Source organism: Colius striatus, chromosome 1, assembly GCF_028858725.1.
Source record: "Colius striatus isolate bColStr4 chromosome 1, bColStr4.1.hap1, whole genome shotgun sequence".
NCBI classification, from domain to species: domain Eukaryota; kingdom Metazoa; phylum Chordata; class Aves; order Coliiformes; family Coliidae; genus Colius; species Colius striatus.
In genome coordinates, this window is record NC_084759.1 from 90,646,457 (window position 1) to 90,665,973 (window position 19,517).

A 19,517-nucleotide genomic window follows, 5' to 3' on the forward strand; every position below is an offset into this window, starting at 1 on the left:
TTTTGGAGCAACATCCCTACATTGGCTAGAAAGGGCCTTTTCCATGGGATTTCTGGCTCGATAACAAGCAGGGCAAGCTGGGTATTTCACAGACAACTTCCCCTCCTGTCAAGTCCTGGGGTGTTCTGGACCAGGGTGAAGGTCATGCTAGAGGCAAGGGAGGGTGTCACAGCCATTGTGTCCTGCACTGCCACCCCTGCAGATGCTCCCACTGCTCCCAGGACCACTCCAAGGTTAAATCTTGACTTAAATTTCCTTCCACTGCTAACATTTCCTTGAATTAGTAGTTTTTCAGCAATAGATAATCAAAACACTTGCCTGTGTTTTATTTTTCAGTAGACCATGTGAGGTCAAAAGCAGATAGAAAACAGATTGATTAATGAAAGGGGGTCCTGATGGTTTTTTAACTTTCAACAGATGGAAAAGCAATTAATTTTCAGTCTGATTCTGTTGTTTTCATTTATTCTTCATGGGAATCCTTATAAAGGCTTCCAGTGAGCTGTGACCCCAGTTAAAAGCAAGGCTGAGAAAGAGGCCACAGCCCAACTGACTGCAGGAGGGTTCCCTGGGGAGGATGAGAGGGGATGAGATGTGTCAGCTATTTGAAGCAAAGCAGGAACCTCATTTGTTGCAAATACCTTCTTGAAACAAGAAGGTCCCGGGTAGCAACACAATTTAAACAAATCTCTCTCTCAAAGAGGAAAAATCCTGAGGACTTTTGCCTCTATCTGGGCACAACTTCTTCCCCATGTTACCTTGAAAGGTTTGCCTTAGCAAAGGACAGGCAGAAGACCTGGTAGAGTCCCGGGGCCTGGGGATCTGCCACCACTCCAGCAGCATGCTGGCACCCAGCCTGCACAGAGACTCCAGAGCCAGGTGGCAGATTCCCACAGTGGAAAGTGGCTCATCCTTGTCTTTATCCCAGGAGCTGGATTTTGAATGGGAGCCGCCAGCCTCCACTTGCAATTGTACATGTGCTTAGGGTAGAAAGAGGTTCCCAGCATTTCGATAGGGAAACCCCAAATGTGTATGTTTTGCCTGCTTTGGTTTTTGTGGGGAATAAAGAGCCTGAGTATTTCTGGAGAGAGGTGGGTTGTGGGTTTTTTTTCAATTTGGAAATACTTTTTTCTCAGTTTCTTCATCCAGGTGTACTGTCACCCATCTCAGTGGAATGAGGGAGCAGGGTGAGCAGGGGCTGCCTCGCTCCTCCAAAAATTACCTCTCTATAACTTCTGACCCTCTTCAGAGAAAAGGCAAGACCTGCGTTTAATGTGCTGAAACTCATTGAACTTAGCTGAGCTGACCTAGCCCATGACATTGAGCCAAAGGAATCTTGGGGCTCTCCCACGTGATATTTGTGCCCATAAACACCTGGATTAAGTGATCCGTGTCCAACACAAAATGACAACAACGTGGTTTGCTCAGCACTCACTCGTGGCCACGTCCTGCAGCCCTTCCCAAGCAAGAAGGAGGTGGTATTCAACAGGCAACCACCCGTGACTGTGCTGGCAGACCTCAGCAGTGCCAAGCCTGGATGATCAGAGGTGGAAACAGCCGGTGGGGAGTCCCCAGGGACCCAGGTCCTCCCTATATGAGCAGCTTAAGAAGGATTAGCTGCTCCTAGCTTTCCTGTCAGCTGGTGACAGGAGCTGGGCTCATGCTGCTGAGCCAGGGTCAGGGCTGTTTTTCTCTTCCAAGGAGCATGCACTCACTGGTGAATTGTCACAGATTTGCAGTATCAGGAATTAGGGGCATATTTTAAATGTGAACACAATGTTATCTCGTTATGTGTTCTCTCAGGACACCACAGCAGAGTGAGGAAAGCAATGAAAACATCTCTCCCCTTAGGGCAAGGAGATTTTCTAACTAGGACAAGAAAAGGGTTGTCCTGGGCCAAAGCCAGTCAGAAGGAATTGCTGGCTAAGGGAGAAGCTTTAGTCCTCTAAAGTGTCTCCAAAATCCCATTGGCAAAGCTGAGTTACACCATTGAGAAGTAAACATCCTCATTTTGAGATGAACTGCAGTGACCAAATCTGTACAAAACACAGGCAATGGGCATTGTGACTTGGCACATGTCCCTTGGGTTTCACTTTGTCTCCATCAGAAACAGTCCCCGACCTTTTGCCTGGCTTGGCCCAAGGTAACTGTGCTTTCCTAAGGACCAGAGAGCTTACTGAAATTTAGGCCATGCTCATGTGATTCTCACCTCAGGCTTACTTAACCTTTAGGTGCCAGCTCTTTGGCAACATTAAGGGACTCCAGGGTTAGTAGCTAGACCCAAAACATGGGGACTGCTGCAGCACATGGCTCAAAACTGAAACAAAAGCTTCAGCCTGTCCGCTGGAAGGCTCCCATCAAGACCTCAGGTGGCACTGTGGAAACACACTAAATGAAATCTTGCCTATGTCAAAGCTACGATGCAAATAAATGACCTGTGCCGCTTGGAAAAATGAATATATTTTATCCCTTTAGATTGCAACACAGGAATATATCTTTGCCCATCAGTGAAAAAAGCATCTTACCATTTATTTTGGGTGGCAGACTTGCTGCCAGAAAGAGAATGAGAATATTATCTGTAATGAGTCTTCTCACAATGGCAATTTTCTAAGAGTTACCAGTTCTAGGTTTGTGTCAATAGTCGCTCATCTGCAAGCCATGGAATAAACCTTCCAAGCCTATTACAGTGTGCAGCCTCACTTCTCCAGCGCCAATGTGATAATGTCTTGACAGAGCAGCAATTCCTATTTTAACAGCCACATAGATTCTTCCCGTGTGCGCACAAACACATCTAAGCTTGGATCGTGCCTCTGCTCTCCTCTAAACCAAACAATCTAACCCATATTTCTCTTCCCCATTTGCCTGTTGACTCTTTGACATACTCAGGCTGCCCACCATTTAAATTGCAGACCCATAGGGATGGCATCCTGCTGCATTTCTTTGGAGGCAACTCATTTGAAGTAATTTGACCCATGTCCACAAAAGCCATTTGAGGGAATTGAGGGCAATGTCTGAAGAGGTCTTCTCTGGTCTCTGTGACAGGCACAAAGCCACAATCTTCCTCAACACATCAGCAAGTGGGTCAAAGAGTCCACTTGCATCCTTCTGAATCTTGGCAGCAGTTGGGTGAATAAAAACCTGATCAAAGAGCTCTCTTGTTCTTAAGCTTTACAAAACCAAGGTTCATCTCCTTTTAAGCCTGTTTCCAGGTGTGACTGAGACGTGTCAAAAGCCTTTGATGCTTGCACCATGTGGCAGGTGAGGTGAACAAGCAAGAACAAAGCCTGCAAACTAATGCCACTGCTTTGAGTTTGTGTTTGGTAAAGCACTAAACCACCTTTGTGCTGGCCTTTGCACAAAAATATTGTGTGGAACTGAATGCCTAATTGGTTCAGCTGGTCTATGTTTGATCACTGTGGGCTGCTTTTCTCCATTTCTAAGTGTATATGTGTTTAAAAAAAATTAAAAACGCTTAGGGAATACTCAAAAACTTGGAGATCCTATATAACCCCATATGGAGAAAGCTGTTGAAAATATGCCAACACTGTTAATGATAAAGGTGTGCAGCCCAATAGGGCAGGATTTTAACAGACAGGTCATGAAGTTCATACTGATCATACATTGCACTGACTCGTTTATCCCAGTGTGCAAAGATCCCAGTAATCTATTGAGAAGCCAAAAGCATCTGAGACCTTTGCAGGATGCCCTTCAGCAGGACTTCGAAAACAAGCGCTCCTGGCCAAGGACATGCTATTTAAGTATACCCCAAGGGAGCAATTAATTCCAGAGCACTGGCATTGGCTGAAAACCCAGGAGATACTTCAGAGTAGTCCTGTGATGGCAGGATCCAAAGCTTCCTTCTTGAGCACAAAGGTTTCCCATCCTACTCTGGACAAAACTCTCCACGGACATGATGTCCTGGTCACACATTGAGCTGCATCACCCTCAGCTTACAGTCTACTGTTTACTTACTCAAAGAGGACTGTGGTCAGTCTAATCCAGTCTCTCACTAGGATGCATCCTAGAGTGCTGAGGGAGCTGGCTGATGTGATTGCTAAGCCTCTCTCTATCATTTTTGAACAATCATGGAGGACAGGTCACGTGCCTGAGGACTGGAGAAAGGCCAATGTCACGCCAGTCTTCACAAGGGCAGGGAGGATGACCGAGGAAACTACAGGCCGGTCAGCCTCACCTCCATCCCCGGAAAGGGGATGGAACAACTCATCCTGGATGTTGTCACTAAATACACAAAGGAAAAGATGGTTATCAGGACAGGTCAGGTTTTTATGTGGTTGATCATAACAGCAGTGGTCTGGATGGAGTGACCCAGCTGGTGACTTGCCCACTGATATTCCTAAGTGCACAGGCAGGACAGGTCAGTAGCTTGACAGCCTTCAGTTTACCTGCCCTACTGATGTGGAGCTGTGTTCTTTGGTGGCTTTGACACTTAAAGGATGAGTGAGGGAAATCTCACATTCCCACTGGCCTCCTCTAAGTAGGGAGGAGTTGTGTTGCCAAGCAAGAACTGGCTGCAAGCAGAGTAAATATGCAACCAGGGTCCAAGGGGAACACTGAACACCAGCCAATGTGTCAGTGGCAGACAGTAAGCTTGCAGGCTCAGGAAGGAAGTTCCTTGGAAATGTTACAGAAGACGTTGAGGACTCCGGATACTTCTGGTGCACATGTGCACAATGGTTACCTCAGTAACAGGTGTTAAAAAGTCCTGGCATGCTCAGGAATAGGCTTTACTGCCCCCTCTCCCACCCGTAAAACCCTACTCTCAGCATCCTGACAATAAATAACCCCCTTATCACACATGGTGTGATAAGGTACTCAAACAGGGCCATGCTTTGGAATGGAGGATTATTTTCAGCGGTGGGCTTTAGCCAAAAAGGGGAAGCTCTGAACAGAGTCTCTGTCATTTTGCAAGGCTTAGCTGAATTGTTCCTGCCTGCTGGTTCCCTCAGTCTTCCTGGCATGGTGGTGTCACTGCATCCACACAAACAAGGGTAAAGTGATCATTTGATGAATGTCAGCAGTCAGGCACTTGGTGAAGGTGCAGTGCAGTCTTTGGTCTTACCTCAGCTGAAAAACAACACGGCTTTGTCACTCCTCAGCAGTCAGCAGGGATGCATCCCGAGAACCACCTGAGCACAGTGACTTGGTGGGGGCAAAGAGATGGGGGGAAAATCGCTTGTTGTTTTGACAGAGAGATAGTGTCTCTAAGATGTGAGGAAAAGGAAGCAGCAGATGCCTCATATGGTTAATGGTCAACAGAAAGCACGATTTCAATCTGACAGATATATCAAAATGGCCCTCTAAAAGCTCAAAAGGTCAGACTCTTCTCCCTAAGGCAAATGAGTTTCTTGGCTTCCAGCTGCAACCTGAGCATATTTCTTCTCTGTTAGAGGCTTTAAGAAACCACACTGCCTGCAGGCCTATTTTCTTGCCTTGATTTATGTGGGATTATCATGAGACTAGTCTCATCATCAGCCTCCTATTTTCCATGGCTTCTGTACACCTCCACTTCCTATGTTTCTGGAAGGAAGACTTTCTGCTTTCCAGATGGTGTCCTACAGCTTGGTCTATGTTGTTCTGCTTCTGTCCTGGCAGGTATGGTCTCACCATGGATAGAGTATTAACTCCACCTGCAGACCAGTCTTCTTTTTCTGTGAGTTTTGGTCTGACAGAAGTGCCTTAGGGAGCTGCAGAACCATTCCAAGGAACACCCCAGAGAAATTGGGGATGAGCAGAGCTCTGCACACAGGCAGATACATGGCTAAAGCTAGTCTTGCTTCATGGCCTTGGCAGTGTTTTATGAGTGATCTGCTGCAAAGGCACAAAGCAGTCATGGCTGGGAAGTGTTGCTATGGGAGTGTGGCTGGGGAGAATCAGAGTCAAGATCATGGGTTTCTCCCAGAGATGCAACCCTGGTTGCCATCAATGCAGGATGGAAATGCATTGCACATATATAAAGGTACATTCATGCCATTTATATCACTTCTTTGGCATTCCCACTGCACGTGTACAACATGCAGATCAGTGCTTTCCATTCTGCACACCAGATGTGCCCATTCATTGCTTGCCATCTTTCCTTCCCAGCTCAGAAGGAAAGCTCCTAGCAGCACAGCTGTCAAATTCCTCCTGCAGAGCACTTACCCCAGAGATGCAGCATCAGGAATGAATACACCAGGTGAGGAGTGAGCTGCTGGAGGATGGCTTGGAGGCAGCTGCAGAAGGGAGATGATGCACAGGCAGAGCAAGAGAGAGATGGAGTTCGAAAGGCTGCGCCAGTTTGGATGCAGGGCAGTACCCAGGGACTGGTTGGTGGATCAAAAAGCAGTGGCCTTTAGGAGAAAGACACTGGGAAGAGCCCAGTAAAAAGAACACCTCAGCTTCTCTGGAGCAGGGAAAGTTGTTGCTTGCCATGGAATATGTAATAATAATAAAAATGTGGCTGTGGTTCCCTCTCTTAATGCTCTCTCTGCAGGAACCCAGCTAATGCCAAGAGATGCCACAGGTAGCACCACTGCACCCTCATCTACAAACCCAGCCCAAAGCCAGGCCCTGGCTCCTTGCCTTGGGGTGGGTAGCAAGCTTTCCATTTATGCACAGCTGTCTTCTCCCTTGAGGCCTCTTCTCCACAGCCTCATGCTGGGCATAGTTTGGGGCTTTCCCAGACAATCTCTGAATTGCTGGCTACAGGGACTTTCCCTGGGAGCTTTTTCTCCCTGCTGGGACATGTCTGAAGTTTTGTCCACCCCTTGTGAGCAGATGGTGCCAAGAATCTGACTATAATGACAGTAACAACACCCATACATTTTCCCAGGGCACTTCCCCACCCACCAGGTCCCGAATACCATGAAGGCCATTCTCTAGGCACAGGTGTGCCTGGCTCAAGTGGGCGCAGCAAATCCCTGTGGGCATCACTGGCTGGCACTAGCGCTGGGGCCGGTGCCTTGTTGGCAGCCATCAAGCTAATAGAGGAACTTCAGTTCACTTGGGCTTTTTCCTTAACATCTTCCTGGGTGTAGGTAATCAAATGGCTGTTCCCCGTCTCTGGTATCTTCCTGACCTCTGGGTGCCCTTGAGCTAATTCACAGACTGTCCTTGCAAAAGAAAATTAGCTGCAAGGAGCTCTCTTTCTGCCCATGCATGATTCCTCTTCTGCCCATCCACTGGCTTGTTAAATCTTGTCATGCTTAAGCTTTGGTCCCTACTGTCAAGAGGTTCAATAATTCCCTCTTCCCAGCTCCACTCTGCCCATGCAGGGCTAGTGCAGTTGCCTGAGCTCCTGTAATCTCTGCACAGAAACACCTAAGCAAAGTGCTTCACGCAGTTTCTGCACCCAAAGCCTCCAGACTTAAAGCAATCCCAGGTACAGGAAGAGTTTTCTCTCCAGCACCTCTATACTTTACATCTACAGAGCACTTCTTAACATTAAAAAACCACAAACAAACAAACAAACAAAAAAATCCCAATTTTCATGCTTCTCTTATTGTAACACATAATGCAGTTCAACTGTACCATACCAGTCGTTTTTCCCCTGTGTATACATCTATCTTCTCTTTCCTTAAGATTTATTAGAGAAGTGAACTTACCAAAAAAGAAATTAAACAAGATTTTTGCTGCTGCTGCTGCTATATAGTTTCCCAATTCTGTTTCCATTTACTGGCAGGTACCTTGTGTTACCTGAGTGCTGAGAGTGCCCGTGAAACCCTGGAAAGGCTGAGGCATAGGCATTGCACCAGAAAATTTTGGCAGACTGTCTGGCAAACCTCACTGCCACCTCTATTCCCCCTGCCCTCTGCAGGGGTGAATGCTGCAGACCAGTGGGTACAGCAGCGGGAGGGGGTAATGTCTAATCCACTGGAACAACCACGGTCAAGGCTCATCTCTCAAAGCCCTCACTGACTTGTAGATTGGCTTTGGCGCCTAAAACCTCCCCTTAATTTTTCCATCTCTGCCAGCAGATATAACGAAAAATACTCCCTCTGTCTACAACCTTTTGACCTGGCTGTGTCCTGAGACATTGCAGCTACAGCAAAATATGCTGGAGACCTCGTTGTCTGGTTCTCTTCCAAGGTAAACAGAGTATTTCACCTCAGATACTTGAGAAACGTGAGTTCACATCTGATTTACTGTGGGACTTTATTGTGTGGTGCAAACAGGCGTCGAGTAACTCCTCTGTGCCCTGAGCTCTGAGGGATCACAGGGAGAGGGGGTTTCACCACAGTAAATGCTCACCTCAGACTGACCTCCTCTCACCAAAGCATCCCTTCGTACAAACTCCTCCCACAACGGCTGGCAGTGAAAGGTCCCTGCAAATGAAACCACACATGCTATGGATACGCTTTTTCCCTTCCATTCCTGCTGTCTTACTCCAAAATTTACAGGCAAAGTACCATCAGACTCCACTGTTTTGATTTTGTGGTTTGGGGGTTTTTTAATTTACATCTTGGGGAAATGAGTGCATTTTCAGGTTAACAACTTAAACGTGTAATCTGTATGGAGAGGCTGCCTTCTGCAACTCGTCAGACACAAATCTGAAGGAGAAGCTTAAACGAGTCAGCTTAAACTCTCATCAGAAGTAGACTCTGAGAATCAGTAGCAGGGAAGGAGACCAGTATAGTCTTCTGCTATACATTGCTGTGGAGAATTTCCAAGTATTTCAGATGCTAGGGTAGATCCTGAGCTTTATCTAATCAACGGTGAAATCATATGAAACATGTCTATATCTTCTGTCATGTGGGATTTTTTTCAGTTTGTGTTACTGAACCATAAATGAGTTGATCTATGAGAGAACTTCTGGAGATAGTGCAGTAAAGGGCTACTAAGATGATCAGGGGACTGGAACATCTTTCTTAAGAGGAAAGGCTGAGGGACCTGGAGCTGTTTAGCTTGGAGAAGAGAATGCTAAGGGGAGATCTCATCAATGCTTATACATGCCTAAAGGATGGATGTTAGGAGGACACATTTTTCTATAGTGTCCTGTAAAAGGACAGGGGTAATGGACATAAACTGGAACACAAAAGGTTCTGCTGAAACACAAGGGAAAACTTTGTTGTGAGGGTGAGGGAGCCCTGGCACAAGCTGCCCAAGGAAGATGCGGAGTCTTCTTCTCTGGAGGTCTTCAAAACCCACTTGGATGCATTCCTGTGTGACCTGATCAAGGTGAATCTGCTTCAGCACAGGATTTGGGCTGGATGATCTCTAAAGGTCCCTTCCAACCCCCACAATTCTGTGATTCTGTGATACTTATTACTTTAGCCAGAGACTTTGTGTTATCTGTCTGTTCCCTGGGGGAGAAGTTGCAGTGTAGCTGGACTGCTTTTTCTGGGAAAGTTGGAAATCACAGTTGACTTCACTGGTTCACCTACCAGAACCACTTCTTGTTTGGGTCTTCCATGCATTCCAGTCTGTATCTTTCTTACTCTGTGTTCTCTTTCTCGATAAGTTAAAATGATAAGGCATTAGTAGTGCCTGGAAGAGAAAAGCCAGCTTGGCAGGCTTACAAGTCTTCTCTGGTGTGTACTGCTAAAGAAAATACTGCCTAGCAAAAAATTGTGAGTGATCACTTTTCTTTACAGAATCCCTTCCTGAACTCCACTGAATCACCCCACCATTGCTAATTGCTAAGTTCATTGTATTCCATTTTCTTTCTGTTGATGTGACAGAGTATTTGTTTTGCATTAAATTCAGGTGAGACTTTGAATTGACATGTTGAAAATCATTGAGAGGCAGAAATCACCAGGGAAAGCCAAAATGCTACAGAGGCTGAATGAGCCTGTTTGGCTTCATGGTTTCAGTCCCATGGACAGAGTCGTATATTCTGGAGTCATGAACCTCACAAGTGAAAATAATGACATACCCAGAGACCGAAACAAAGCTGTGTTTAGCTTTTCTTACCCCTATGGCCTGATGAAGCACATAAATAAGTCAGGCACTTTGCATTATTGTTGTGTGGACTGTTTGGAAGAGGTTCATAAATTATTGGAGAAGAAAGGTCAGGCTCTTAATGAGTGCTTTGGAAAATCAGCATCTTTGAGAAGGGTTTGACACACTTTGTTTACTGTGTGAGAAAGTTCAACATACAAATCCTCTGAAATGCCCATGGAGCCTTCCAGCAAAACCAGAGGAGACAAGGCCAGACATCCCAAATATTTCTCCTTGTGTAAAAACAAACAGCAACAATAAAAAAGCAGGAAATTAAACCTCAGGCTCTCCTTAGCATGGAAAACTATGAAGCAGGCTTTTTTCAGAGGTCTCTTATAGTTCACCCCTGCGCTCTGGTGACAGACGCCTAGTGAGTTATCTCAATATAAACATGGTTAGAGCGGAAGGCTTCTTTGGTGTGAGACTGCAGCTGGGAGCCCTGGGTAAGGTACAAGTGTGGTCTAAAAGCAACCACTTTGACCAGGGACCATGTATGCGGGGAGAGCAAAACACCTGGGAGGAGCATTTCTCCCCTTGACTCCCCTTTGTTTCCATGCTGGTGGCTCAGTGACAGGGTGACCCTGCATACCCCATTCTCCAGGCACCAGCACAATGGGGAGGGCTGAACGAAGATGAAAAGGGCTGTGAAAGGTGGGAGATGTTGTTTTGTTTTGTTTTGTTTTCCACTGGAGAGGTCACTTAGAGCCTCACTCCCCCCCATCAAGCCAGCAATGAGCAAATGTGGAGGGGAGACAGCGATGCATTAAGTCCTGCAGTGAGGGGCTGACATCAGCCTGAATGGGTGGAAAACTAAGACAGCCTGGACAACGCTGCTGCTCTGCTTGTCAGAGTGAAAAGGGGAAAAAAACAAAAAAAAAAGGAAAGGGAAGATTGAAATAATTACACTGCGAGAAAAAAAAGGGTCGGTGGAACCCAGAAAACAGCTCTGGAGGAACACGCAGGAGATGCTCAGCATAAGACGGAGCCTGACCTTTCGGGTGGGTGTTTCTTTCAAGGCTGGGGAGGCCGGTCGGTCTCACAGCCGAGCCCCTGCTGCCACCTCTCGGGGCCGGGACCGCCACTGGAGCCTCCCGACCGCCCGCCGGGATGTGGGGGAAGAGAGGAGAGGAGAGGAGAGGAGAGGAGAGGAGAGGAGAGGAGAGGAGAGGAGAGGAGAGGAGAGGAGAGGAGAGGATGAGCGGGTGAAAGTCCTTTGGAACAGCAGCGCTGAGCACAGCACTTAGGGTGTCAAGGAAATTAAACAGTATGTGTGCAAGTACTGTCTTAGATATTCAGTTTTGTGTATGCTAAAATAAACATGTGTTCAGATCTTTACTACACTGATGTCCTCAAAAGGCAGAGCAGAGACTCTGAATTAGGCTGCATGCCTTTTCCCCTGGTCAGAGGCTAATAAAGTGATCATCCAACTATGAAATCTTGACAGAGAAAGCACTGTGAGCAAAGCATGGAAATTCCCTTTTTCCCCATAGGCACACGACTGCCAGCTGGGTCATTGGTTCCCCTGGGACACACCAGTCTATGCCACTGCAATGGCACACTGTTCACAAGCTCCTGCAGAGATGATGTGCTGAACCTACTCCATCCAGGGCTCCCTTACCTCCAGACCCTTACACATACCTAGTAATCATCCCAAAATAGCTCCAGCAAGATATGGCAGCACACCCTGGAAGCAATGAGTGCTTTGAGGAGGCAAGCCCCAACACTGATACCCAGGGCCTTGCAGACCTATACCCCAGGGATAGCTGTGTCTCTCCCATGACCCCAAAGCAGCTGATTGATGGGTACTGGGCTGTGGCCTTTGGCCCTTCCTCACTGCCGTCACTGCAGTTGGGGTAGATCTCCTCTTTGCACAATGCAGGACTAGACACAGCAGGAAGTGCTGCTTCTTTCTGTCAGGATCTTAAAGAGCTCCCATGTGAAAGCTCCCATCATCTTTGGCACCTGCCCAGCCAAGGAGACACATCTCCTATAGCTTTGTGCTCAGCAGCATGATGGAGGTGGCAGCTGCCCTGCCAGGCATGCCAGATATCTGTAGGTGGTGGACAATGTCTCCCCCAGCAGCCCTGATCTGTGTGTGTCCACCTTATCTCCTCCTTGATTTACATCTCCCCTAGCATGGCAGCGGTGGCACCATGTTGTCACAGCCGTCTGGGCAAAAGTGAACTTTAAAAGAACAAATTGGGAAGACCATCAGGCAGAGACACGAGGTGATGCGTGACGACAGCTGGCAGGGGTTTCCTCAGCAGTCCTGGGTTTTGCTAAGCCCTTACCCAGCTGCCAGCTCCTCTGCTAAGGCAAGGCAACTTCTCCAGGCCAGGCTGAGTCCACTCATCTTGAGCAGAAGAATGATTTTCAGGGCCCTCATGGTGTGGGGTGAGTATCTGCAAGACAGTTGAGGATGATCTTTGAGGCAGGGACAAGTTTCTTGAATTTTGGTGAAACAGAGAAAAAACAGAGAGAAAATGCTGGTAAATTTTCAGAGTACTCCCAATCTTTAACACTGGGGAACTTTCAAATCAATCCAAAACTAAGGAAAGTCAGAGCTGTGCAGCCCTCGTCGTGCCCATGTGGCTGCTTGCCTTGTGCCCTGGGTTCACATCACCTTGAGGAGACACTGAAACCCAGGAGTGATGGGGGTTGGGGAAGGTGTACTAGAGCGCGGGAACGGCTGCCACCCTGTGGGGACACGGCTCAGACAGCAAATCCCTCCCTCTCCAGGGCTGTCCTGTCAGAAGCCGGGGGTAACAGTCCAAAACTAAAGCATAAACCGGGGAGAAAGGGGGGAGGGGGGAAATGTGGCATCTGATTGCCTGAGCCCTTGCAGAGAGACCTGAGTGAGCACTGTGCACCTTCTCCCAAAAGGATGAGGAGAATCCTCCTTATTCCCCTGGCAAAAGGGATGACAAGAGAGCCGTGGCTCAAGATGCTCAGGGACTGCTTCCCAGATGGTGGCATGCAGGTCAGATCCTGCCAGCCCTTGCTCCCAGCTTTTTGTCAGAGGAAAAGGGATCATGTCAGAGGTGATATGCCCTGTCCAAGTCATGCAATGCCAAGAAGGGGAAGGGGGCAGGTCCAGCAACAGGGGCTGCTGCTGTTCTCCACCCCACATTGCTGCCCCCCCAACTGGGTCATCACGGCCTGTAGGAGAAGGGAGAGTTGCCCAGAATGAATGTCCCTGGACCACTCTCTGATGCGGCACCCTCTGGATCCTCAGGTTAACACTTGAATGATTTCTCTTGAGGGGAAGCTAATATTCTGCTTTGCTGTAGGTAAGCAAGTTTAGCACCCTGAATGGAAATGGCCAGCAGGTAATAAAAAACACCAGACAGTAAGGATGAATAGTCAGCCTGAGAAGTAATCCCTTGGTTACAGGCCACCCTACACCAGGCCTGCCCGGGTGTTTGAAGGTGCCATCAGTGCCTGTGAGCAGAGTCCTCTGTTGCCTCTCTCTCCGTTATAAAAATCAACTGATTTTCTGACCAATAAAGGTTTAAAGAAATTTTACTAATGCTTGAAAGAGCATATAAACAGGTGAATTTGTGTAGAAAGCTGTGGTGAAGCGCTTCTTTGTTAATCCATGATCAAAGAGCATGAATGACGAGACTTTATTGAAATGAAAGTTAATTTCAGCAAAGGGAAACAATATTTTTTGCACAGTCGAGTCCATAGAAGAGGAGGGATATCCCCGAGTGATGTGACTAGGCTTTGGGCTGAAAAACGTGAAAAATTTTGAGTGACATAGGCACACCAGTAAGCAGAGAAACATTATTGCCCACGCTCAAGTTCTGTGGGTGGACAAGCCCCTTGGGTCACAGAGGCTCTGGGCCTAGGAATAGGCAGAGAAGCCTTCAGTGACATGTTCCCCCTCCTACACAAACCACCACCAGCTGCTCAGGGTGTCCTTGCATGAAAGCTTTTAGCAACCACTCATGCTTTTAATCAGCTGATGGATTACAAAGGGCTTTAAAACCAGCCCAACTCAAAGGAGTGAGACAATCAAGGCCTGGTGTCCCCAGGATTTGCCCCTAAAGCAAGGGGCTGCATGGGTCCTTCCCTACCCCCTCTGTACTGCTCCTGGCTTGCTCCAAACCTGTCCTCATTTCCTACCATTAACACTTTCTGCCATCCAGGTAGAAAAAAAGGAGACCCGAAGCCAGTTTGAATGTAATTTTATGGGACAGACAGACACACGTACTGCTCAGACATCTGTAGGTAATGTCTGCACATGGATCACGCTCCCTAATTTTACACCTCTCAGACATTTGAATGGGGGCTAAATGTTTAGGGCTAAGTTTTGGTGTGTTTTATTTCCTGGTGTAACTCAGTTTGTGCCAGGAGGGAGAGAGATACCAGCACAGAGCAATGAGGCACTGAGACTCTGGTGGAGAAATGCCTCTGAGGAGAAAAGGAATAGAGGACAGGGGCCTGTTAGCACCAGGCAAAGCAGTGAGAGGCAGCTTCTGTTCAAATGCCCTTTCCCTGCCAGCAGTAATGGCTCCCTCCTGGTACCAAATTGCCTTTTCCCCAAATACACTTATTCATGCCTTTCCCCTGGAGATGCAAATGCAACAGGCTGCACATTTATGGTAGAAAGCTTTGAGATTGCCCAATAATTAATTGGTGCAGAATAGTTTTTAAATAGTGTCAGATGCCGAGGGGATTCCTTGCTTTCTAATTACCAGACTGTAAGCTCCCTCTTTTCCCTCTCACTCCTGTTTCTGTGGTATGTCCCTTCTCCTGCAGCCTTGACCCCTCTACCTGGCTCTCCCCTGGCCACCCTGTCCAGGGCACACATTGCTTCTGACTCCCAGCCCTCCCTGGGTTTGGGGATAGATGTGGTGGGAAAAAAGCACTTTTTAATTTGAAGCAGACCCAGAGCTTCTGTGTTTACGGCTCATGTCAATATTTAAAGCCATAACATGAGAGGGAAAAAAAAAATCCCTACATATATTTTCTCCTTTTTTTCACAGCTAATCAACAGCAAAGGAGAGGAGGTTGGTGGACTCATCTCATTGGCAGAGCAAACAGTCTTTCTCCAGCTGTCGTCACCTACCAGTGAGGTCACAGTCCTGTGCTCTTTCCTTGGAAGGATGTGCTTGTTTTATTGTTGCTCTGCCTTGTTTTGTAAGCATGATCTGAGAGCACACACAATATATGTTGAGATAAACTTGTGCCTGCTCCCAGCAAAGCAGTGACCTTCCCTACCTGAGAGTCAAGGTGCACCTCAGAAGCTCCACCTCATGTTGCAGGTCTTGGATGTGGAGACATCTACTGAGAGGAAAAGCACTCCATATCCAAGCTGATTTTACCATGGGGTTAGCTATGAGGATACAAGGTTATCAGTGATGCTATGCTTTTCCTAAACACCCTGGACTTCCATCTGCATGGAAAGATATCTGAGTCAAGCACAAGTGCTGAAACCTTCAGCCTTGAGTGCTCACATCCATGCAGGTGCAGGAGTCATGAATTTCAGGTGTGGCTATTGCAGGGAGAGCTAGTACCTATGCCGCCCTGGCCCTGCTGTCAAACAGCTTTAATCATCCATTTCAGATGAAAGTCTTCACATCACGCCGCACAAATGAGATCCCCATTGCTGTCTTTACTGACAAAATTAAATGGCGTGGTTGTTGGACTATTGAATTATCTTCTTTCTGGAGTTGGTTTGGGGTTTTTTTTATTCTTTTGTTTTGGTTGCATGAAGGAGAACAGGAATGTGGTTAAGAAAGTGCAAACCATCTTCACAAAACGTACTTCCGGCAGTGGAAAGTGTGTCCTGCAAGCAGTGTTAGGCACCACGCTAACCCTTCAACTTCAACAGCCTTAGAAAGGAACAAATGAACTCCCCAAAGCCAATTGCATGTTTCCTATAACTCTTTATTGACCGCCACTGACCACATTCTCAGGTTGAGTGCCAGATACCAGTGGAAGAGGTGGAGCTACCTTAGAATTACAGCGAGAGTAAGGGAGACAATGTGTTACACACAGGCTGGGGAGAGCTGGCTGGGGATGAGAAACCTCTGCGCAGCAGTGAGCCTTCCTCTCTCCCCTAAGGGCCTACTAAGACAGTGGAAATATGTGCTTGTCCTCATGTCGGTTGTCCCAAAGGGAAATGACAAGGTAGTGGTGTGAACAGATACACTTAAACGCTTTGCTGAAAAAAGAAATGGATGCTGCATCCCTCAAAGGTGAGATGTTCTTTCTCCTGTGGTTGCAAAGAACTCGTGGCACGTTCATCGCACGTACGCAGGATCTCAGCTTGTGGGGCTTGGCTCTATCGTTGATTGGTTTTTATAAGAGTAACCAGTTTAACTCTGCGTGGGGTAGAGCAAGTCTGCAGGGCTTTTCCCCTGCTCCAAGCCTCGCCCCAAGACTTGGTGCACCGAGAGCCAGCGTTACTCATGCACTGCCTCCTACCTGATGGTGGTTGTGGACTACAGCACTGGATGAAGACCCTCTCAGCAAGTACAGTGGCGTGGCAGCACACACCACCCACACCATCCCCATAGCACGGCTCGCAGGTTTAAGCTTCAAAGTCCACCAGCCACTCACCCAGTCTCTCGTCTCATCCAAGGGAAAGGGGGGGGTAGGGTGGGGTGGAGGTAAATAAAAGAAACAAAGGTGGGAGAGGGGGAACCATCAAAATAAACCCCTCTAGGTATTCACTGGTATCTATGCACTGGCTCTGGGAATGAGACCCACAGACAGTGGCAGCCTGTGTCACGCAGTGGTAGGCAGGCTTAGGAGGAAGGCGCGGAGGTGGGTTTCTCCTCCCGGGACACAGGGATAGGCCTCTCGCTGTGGCTGGCATCCATGTTGGAGGGGACCTTGGGGCCTGAGAAGGTCAGCATGCCATCGTTGGACAGGGAGCATGTGATGGCAGCCTGGTCCACATTGGCAGGCAGGCGGTACCGGCGGTGAAATTCACGGGAGATGTAGCCATGGTCGTCCTGAGAGGCAGTGGGGAAAGGGGACAAGGCCCATCAGAAACCCTCCGGCACCGTGCCATCCCTCCCTCCACTTGACCCCTCCATTGGAGGAGATCTCCACATTCACCCCGGTTCAGTGTGATATCACCAACCGCATCCCTGCTCTTTATTCTACGGTACAGATTTGTAGGGGCAGGCGTGTGCCCATGGTACCCCTGAAGCCACGAGAACTGATCAGAGCAGCAGGATGTGATTTTGGCCATAATGTAGGTTGGGATCTGATTTAGATGAGCCCTGATTTAGATGAGCATCTGATTTCAAAGGATGCTTGGAGAGAAAGTCTGGGGTTCTGCAAAGGTAAAAGCAATGCGTGCATCTATGCCTGCGTCAGCCAAAATACATAATCCTGGCTCTTATTTTTTGGGCCAAAAGAATAAGAAATGCAATTTTTTTAAAAGTCATCTGTGAAAACAGCTGCTCTCTTCCTCTGGAAAAAAAATAGCTGTATTAAAAACTACACACTCTTTCCAGGCTAGAGCTTTGTCTGGTCGGAAAAAAAGTCTATGAGAAGAATTAAACCTCTGCTGGCATAATTCACTTTTCGACCCTCACAGATATTTCCATGACATATGTGTTAAAAGTTTCCAAGCCTGAGGCAGACAGTTGATTTTTCTTTTGTTTTGTTTGCTCTTGCTTTTCTCTCCCAGATCAGAGTATGAAAACTTTGTTTTCACTAACGATCCTGGCTTATGAAAACTCAGCCATGCTTCGTCAGTGCCAGATGATGTTCTTTGTCTGGCCCAGTGTTATTATTGAACAATGGATATCATCATCTGACGGTTATGGAAGATGATGATTGAAAATAAACAAAAGAGGAGTGGATTAGCTCCTTATTGTCACATATCAGGTTGGGACTAAGGGAATAGGCCATGCCAATAATGACAATCGATAAATAACTCCTTCTGATAGATCTTTGTCTTTTTCCTCCAGCTGACCATTGGAAAGAAAGAAAACAGAGTTCAATCCCCTAGATGCTCCACCATCACCATCACTTCCACTTACCTGTCTTTCACTGTGCTTGCCATGGATTTCCACAAAGTCATCAATAATCTTCACACTCAGGTCTTCTGGAGAGAAGTGTTTTACATCCAGCATGATTGTAAACTTGTCCCGATCAGACCTCACCTGAAAAGAACAGCACTAGACAGTTAGATCTGAGCTCTAAGCAGGGAGGCAGCACCAACATCATGGGAGCTTAACAGGCAGGGTAGGGGTGAACTGGTGGTAGCACAGTTTCTCCTCCTTTAACTACAGGCCTCAGCTGTGGCTCTCTTCTCATTACAGGGACCCTGGGAGGCCTCATTGGGCATCTGTGCCATGACTGCTGCTCTGGGGAGAGGTGTCATCACTTCTTATTGCTATTCTTGTGCCAGGGACCCTTCTGCACTCAGCGATCAGCCAGATGCACTGGGCATTTATATTCAGCAGTGAGAGGGGATGGAAACCAGTGTAATATTCTCTGATGGCACACATTTTGTCCTTTCAGCCATTTATGGTTTCCTTGCAGTCTTAGCTCTGGGAGGAAACCAGTAAGGGAGGACTAAAGCAAGCACCGGACCCCAAGCTTCGGACCACAGTCCCCAAGGCTATTCACTCCTCATACACGCTGCCTTCAGAGAATTGCTCCTGGGTCCTCCAGTGTGGGCTTGCAAAACACACTGAGCACCTGAGGCAGAGGAGGGTGCTGGAGGAAGCTCCCACTCACTGAGGTCTTCTCCCATGCTGAGTTGCCCTTACAAGTGCTTACTCCAGGAGCAGCCTAGCTCTCGCCTCGCCAGACAGCCAGTGGGTGCAAGGGCAGCAAAGGAAGAATTTTATGTGTTAGAAAAAAATGTCAGGGGCCAAAATGTTTTTTGTTTCATGAAGGGAAGATTTCTCCCCAGAAAGAGTTTCCCTCCATGGCAAAGAAGGGCCTGGCAGGCTGTGCTTGTCAGTGAGCTGGAGGTCCTCCTTGCCTCCTTGCACTCCAGCACGGGGCTATAGCCACTGGCCCCTGCCGGTGAGCCACAGATTGGAGCAGGGGAGCAGGTGGAGGCATAAGGAGGGAGAGAAAGGAAAAGGAGAGGAAGCCAAAGGGCCCTTACCTCTGAAATGCCTGACTCCAGTACGCTGCGGAAGAGAGACTGCCTGTAGTAGGGGCTGATAGTTGAAGAGAACAAAGGCAGGAGATCATACTCAAGGAGACCTTCTCCGAAAAACTGGTCGAACAAACGGCTTGGAATGAGGGGTCCCAGAGCACGCTTGAACCAGGGGTGCTGGATGGTAATGTCCATGTTTGCTGCTGCGACCTGTGGCTGCGAGGGGAGAGCGGTGGGGGCAGTGCAGCTGCTGGGGAGACAGCGATGCCTTGGCTGGAGTGCGCAGTGCAGCCTCAGGGAAGCTCCCCCTATATATACCAGTCTCGCAGAATGAAGGCATTAGCGGGATTTCGCTGGAAAGACATGATCTCATGATGGAGGCAACATGGTCAGCAGAAATGCAGAGACTGAACTGGAAACGACAGTCTGGTTGGAATCAGTGCCAGATTTCCTGGAGGGACAATGCCAGGCAGTAGGCTGTGAGACACAGGGTGCCCAG

The 19,517-nt window shown here is 47.9% G+C and overlaps 1 protein-coding gene across 1 annotated transcript; it reads right to left on the reverse strand.

Annotated features, from left to right (window-relative positions):
• Positions 1-16,691: 16,691 nt before the first annotated feature.
• On the reverse strand, positions 16,692-19,219 carry CRYAA (crystallin alpha A). Its single transcript, XM_010209114.2, has 3 exons — positions 19,025-19,219; positions 17,943-18,065; positions 16,692-16,901 (listed from the first exon to the last, which is right to left on the reverse strand). Exons 1-3 carry the CDS (start codon positions 19,211-19,213, stop codon positions 16,692-16,694), a joined length of 522 nt encoding a protein of 173 aa, XP_010207416.1. The 5' UTR covers positions 19,214-19,219.
• Between the last annotated feature and the right edge of the window lie 298 nt (positions 19,220-19,517).

Coding starts and splice junctions, on each gene's coding strand:
- CRYAA (XM_010209114.2), bottom strand. CDS start 19,213: ATGGACATTACCATCCAGCACCCCTGGTTCAAGCGTGCTCTGGGACCC. Junction 18,066..19,024: donor TGGAGTCAGGCATTTCAGAG/GTAAGGGCCCTT, acceptor TGTTCTTTTCAG/GTGAGGTCTGATCGGGACAA. Junction 16,902..17,942: donor GCAAGCACAGTGAAAGACAG/GTAAGTGGAAGT, acceptor ACTGCCTCTCAG/GACGACCATGGCTACATCTC.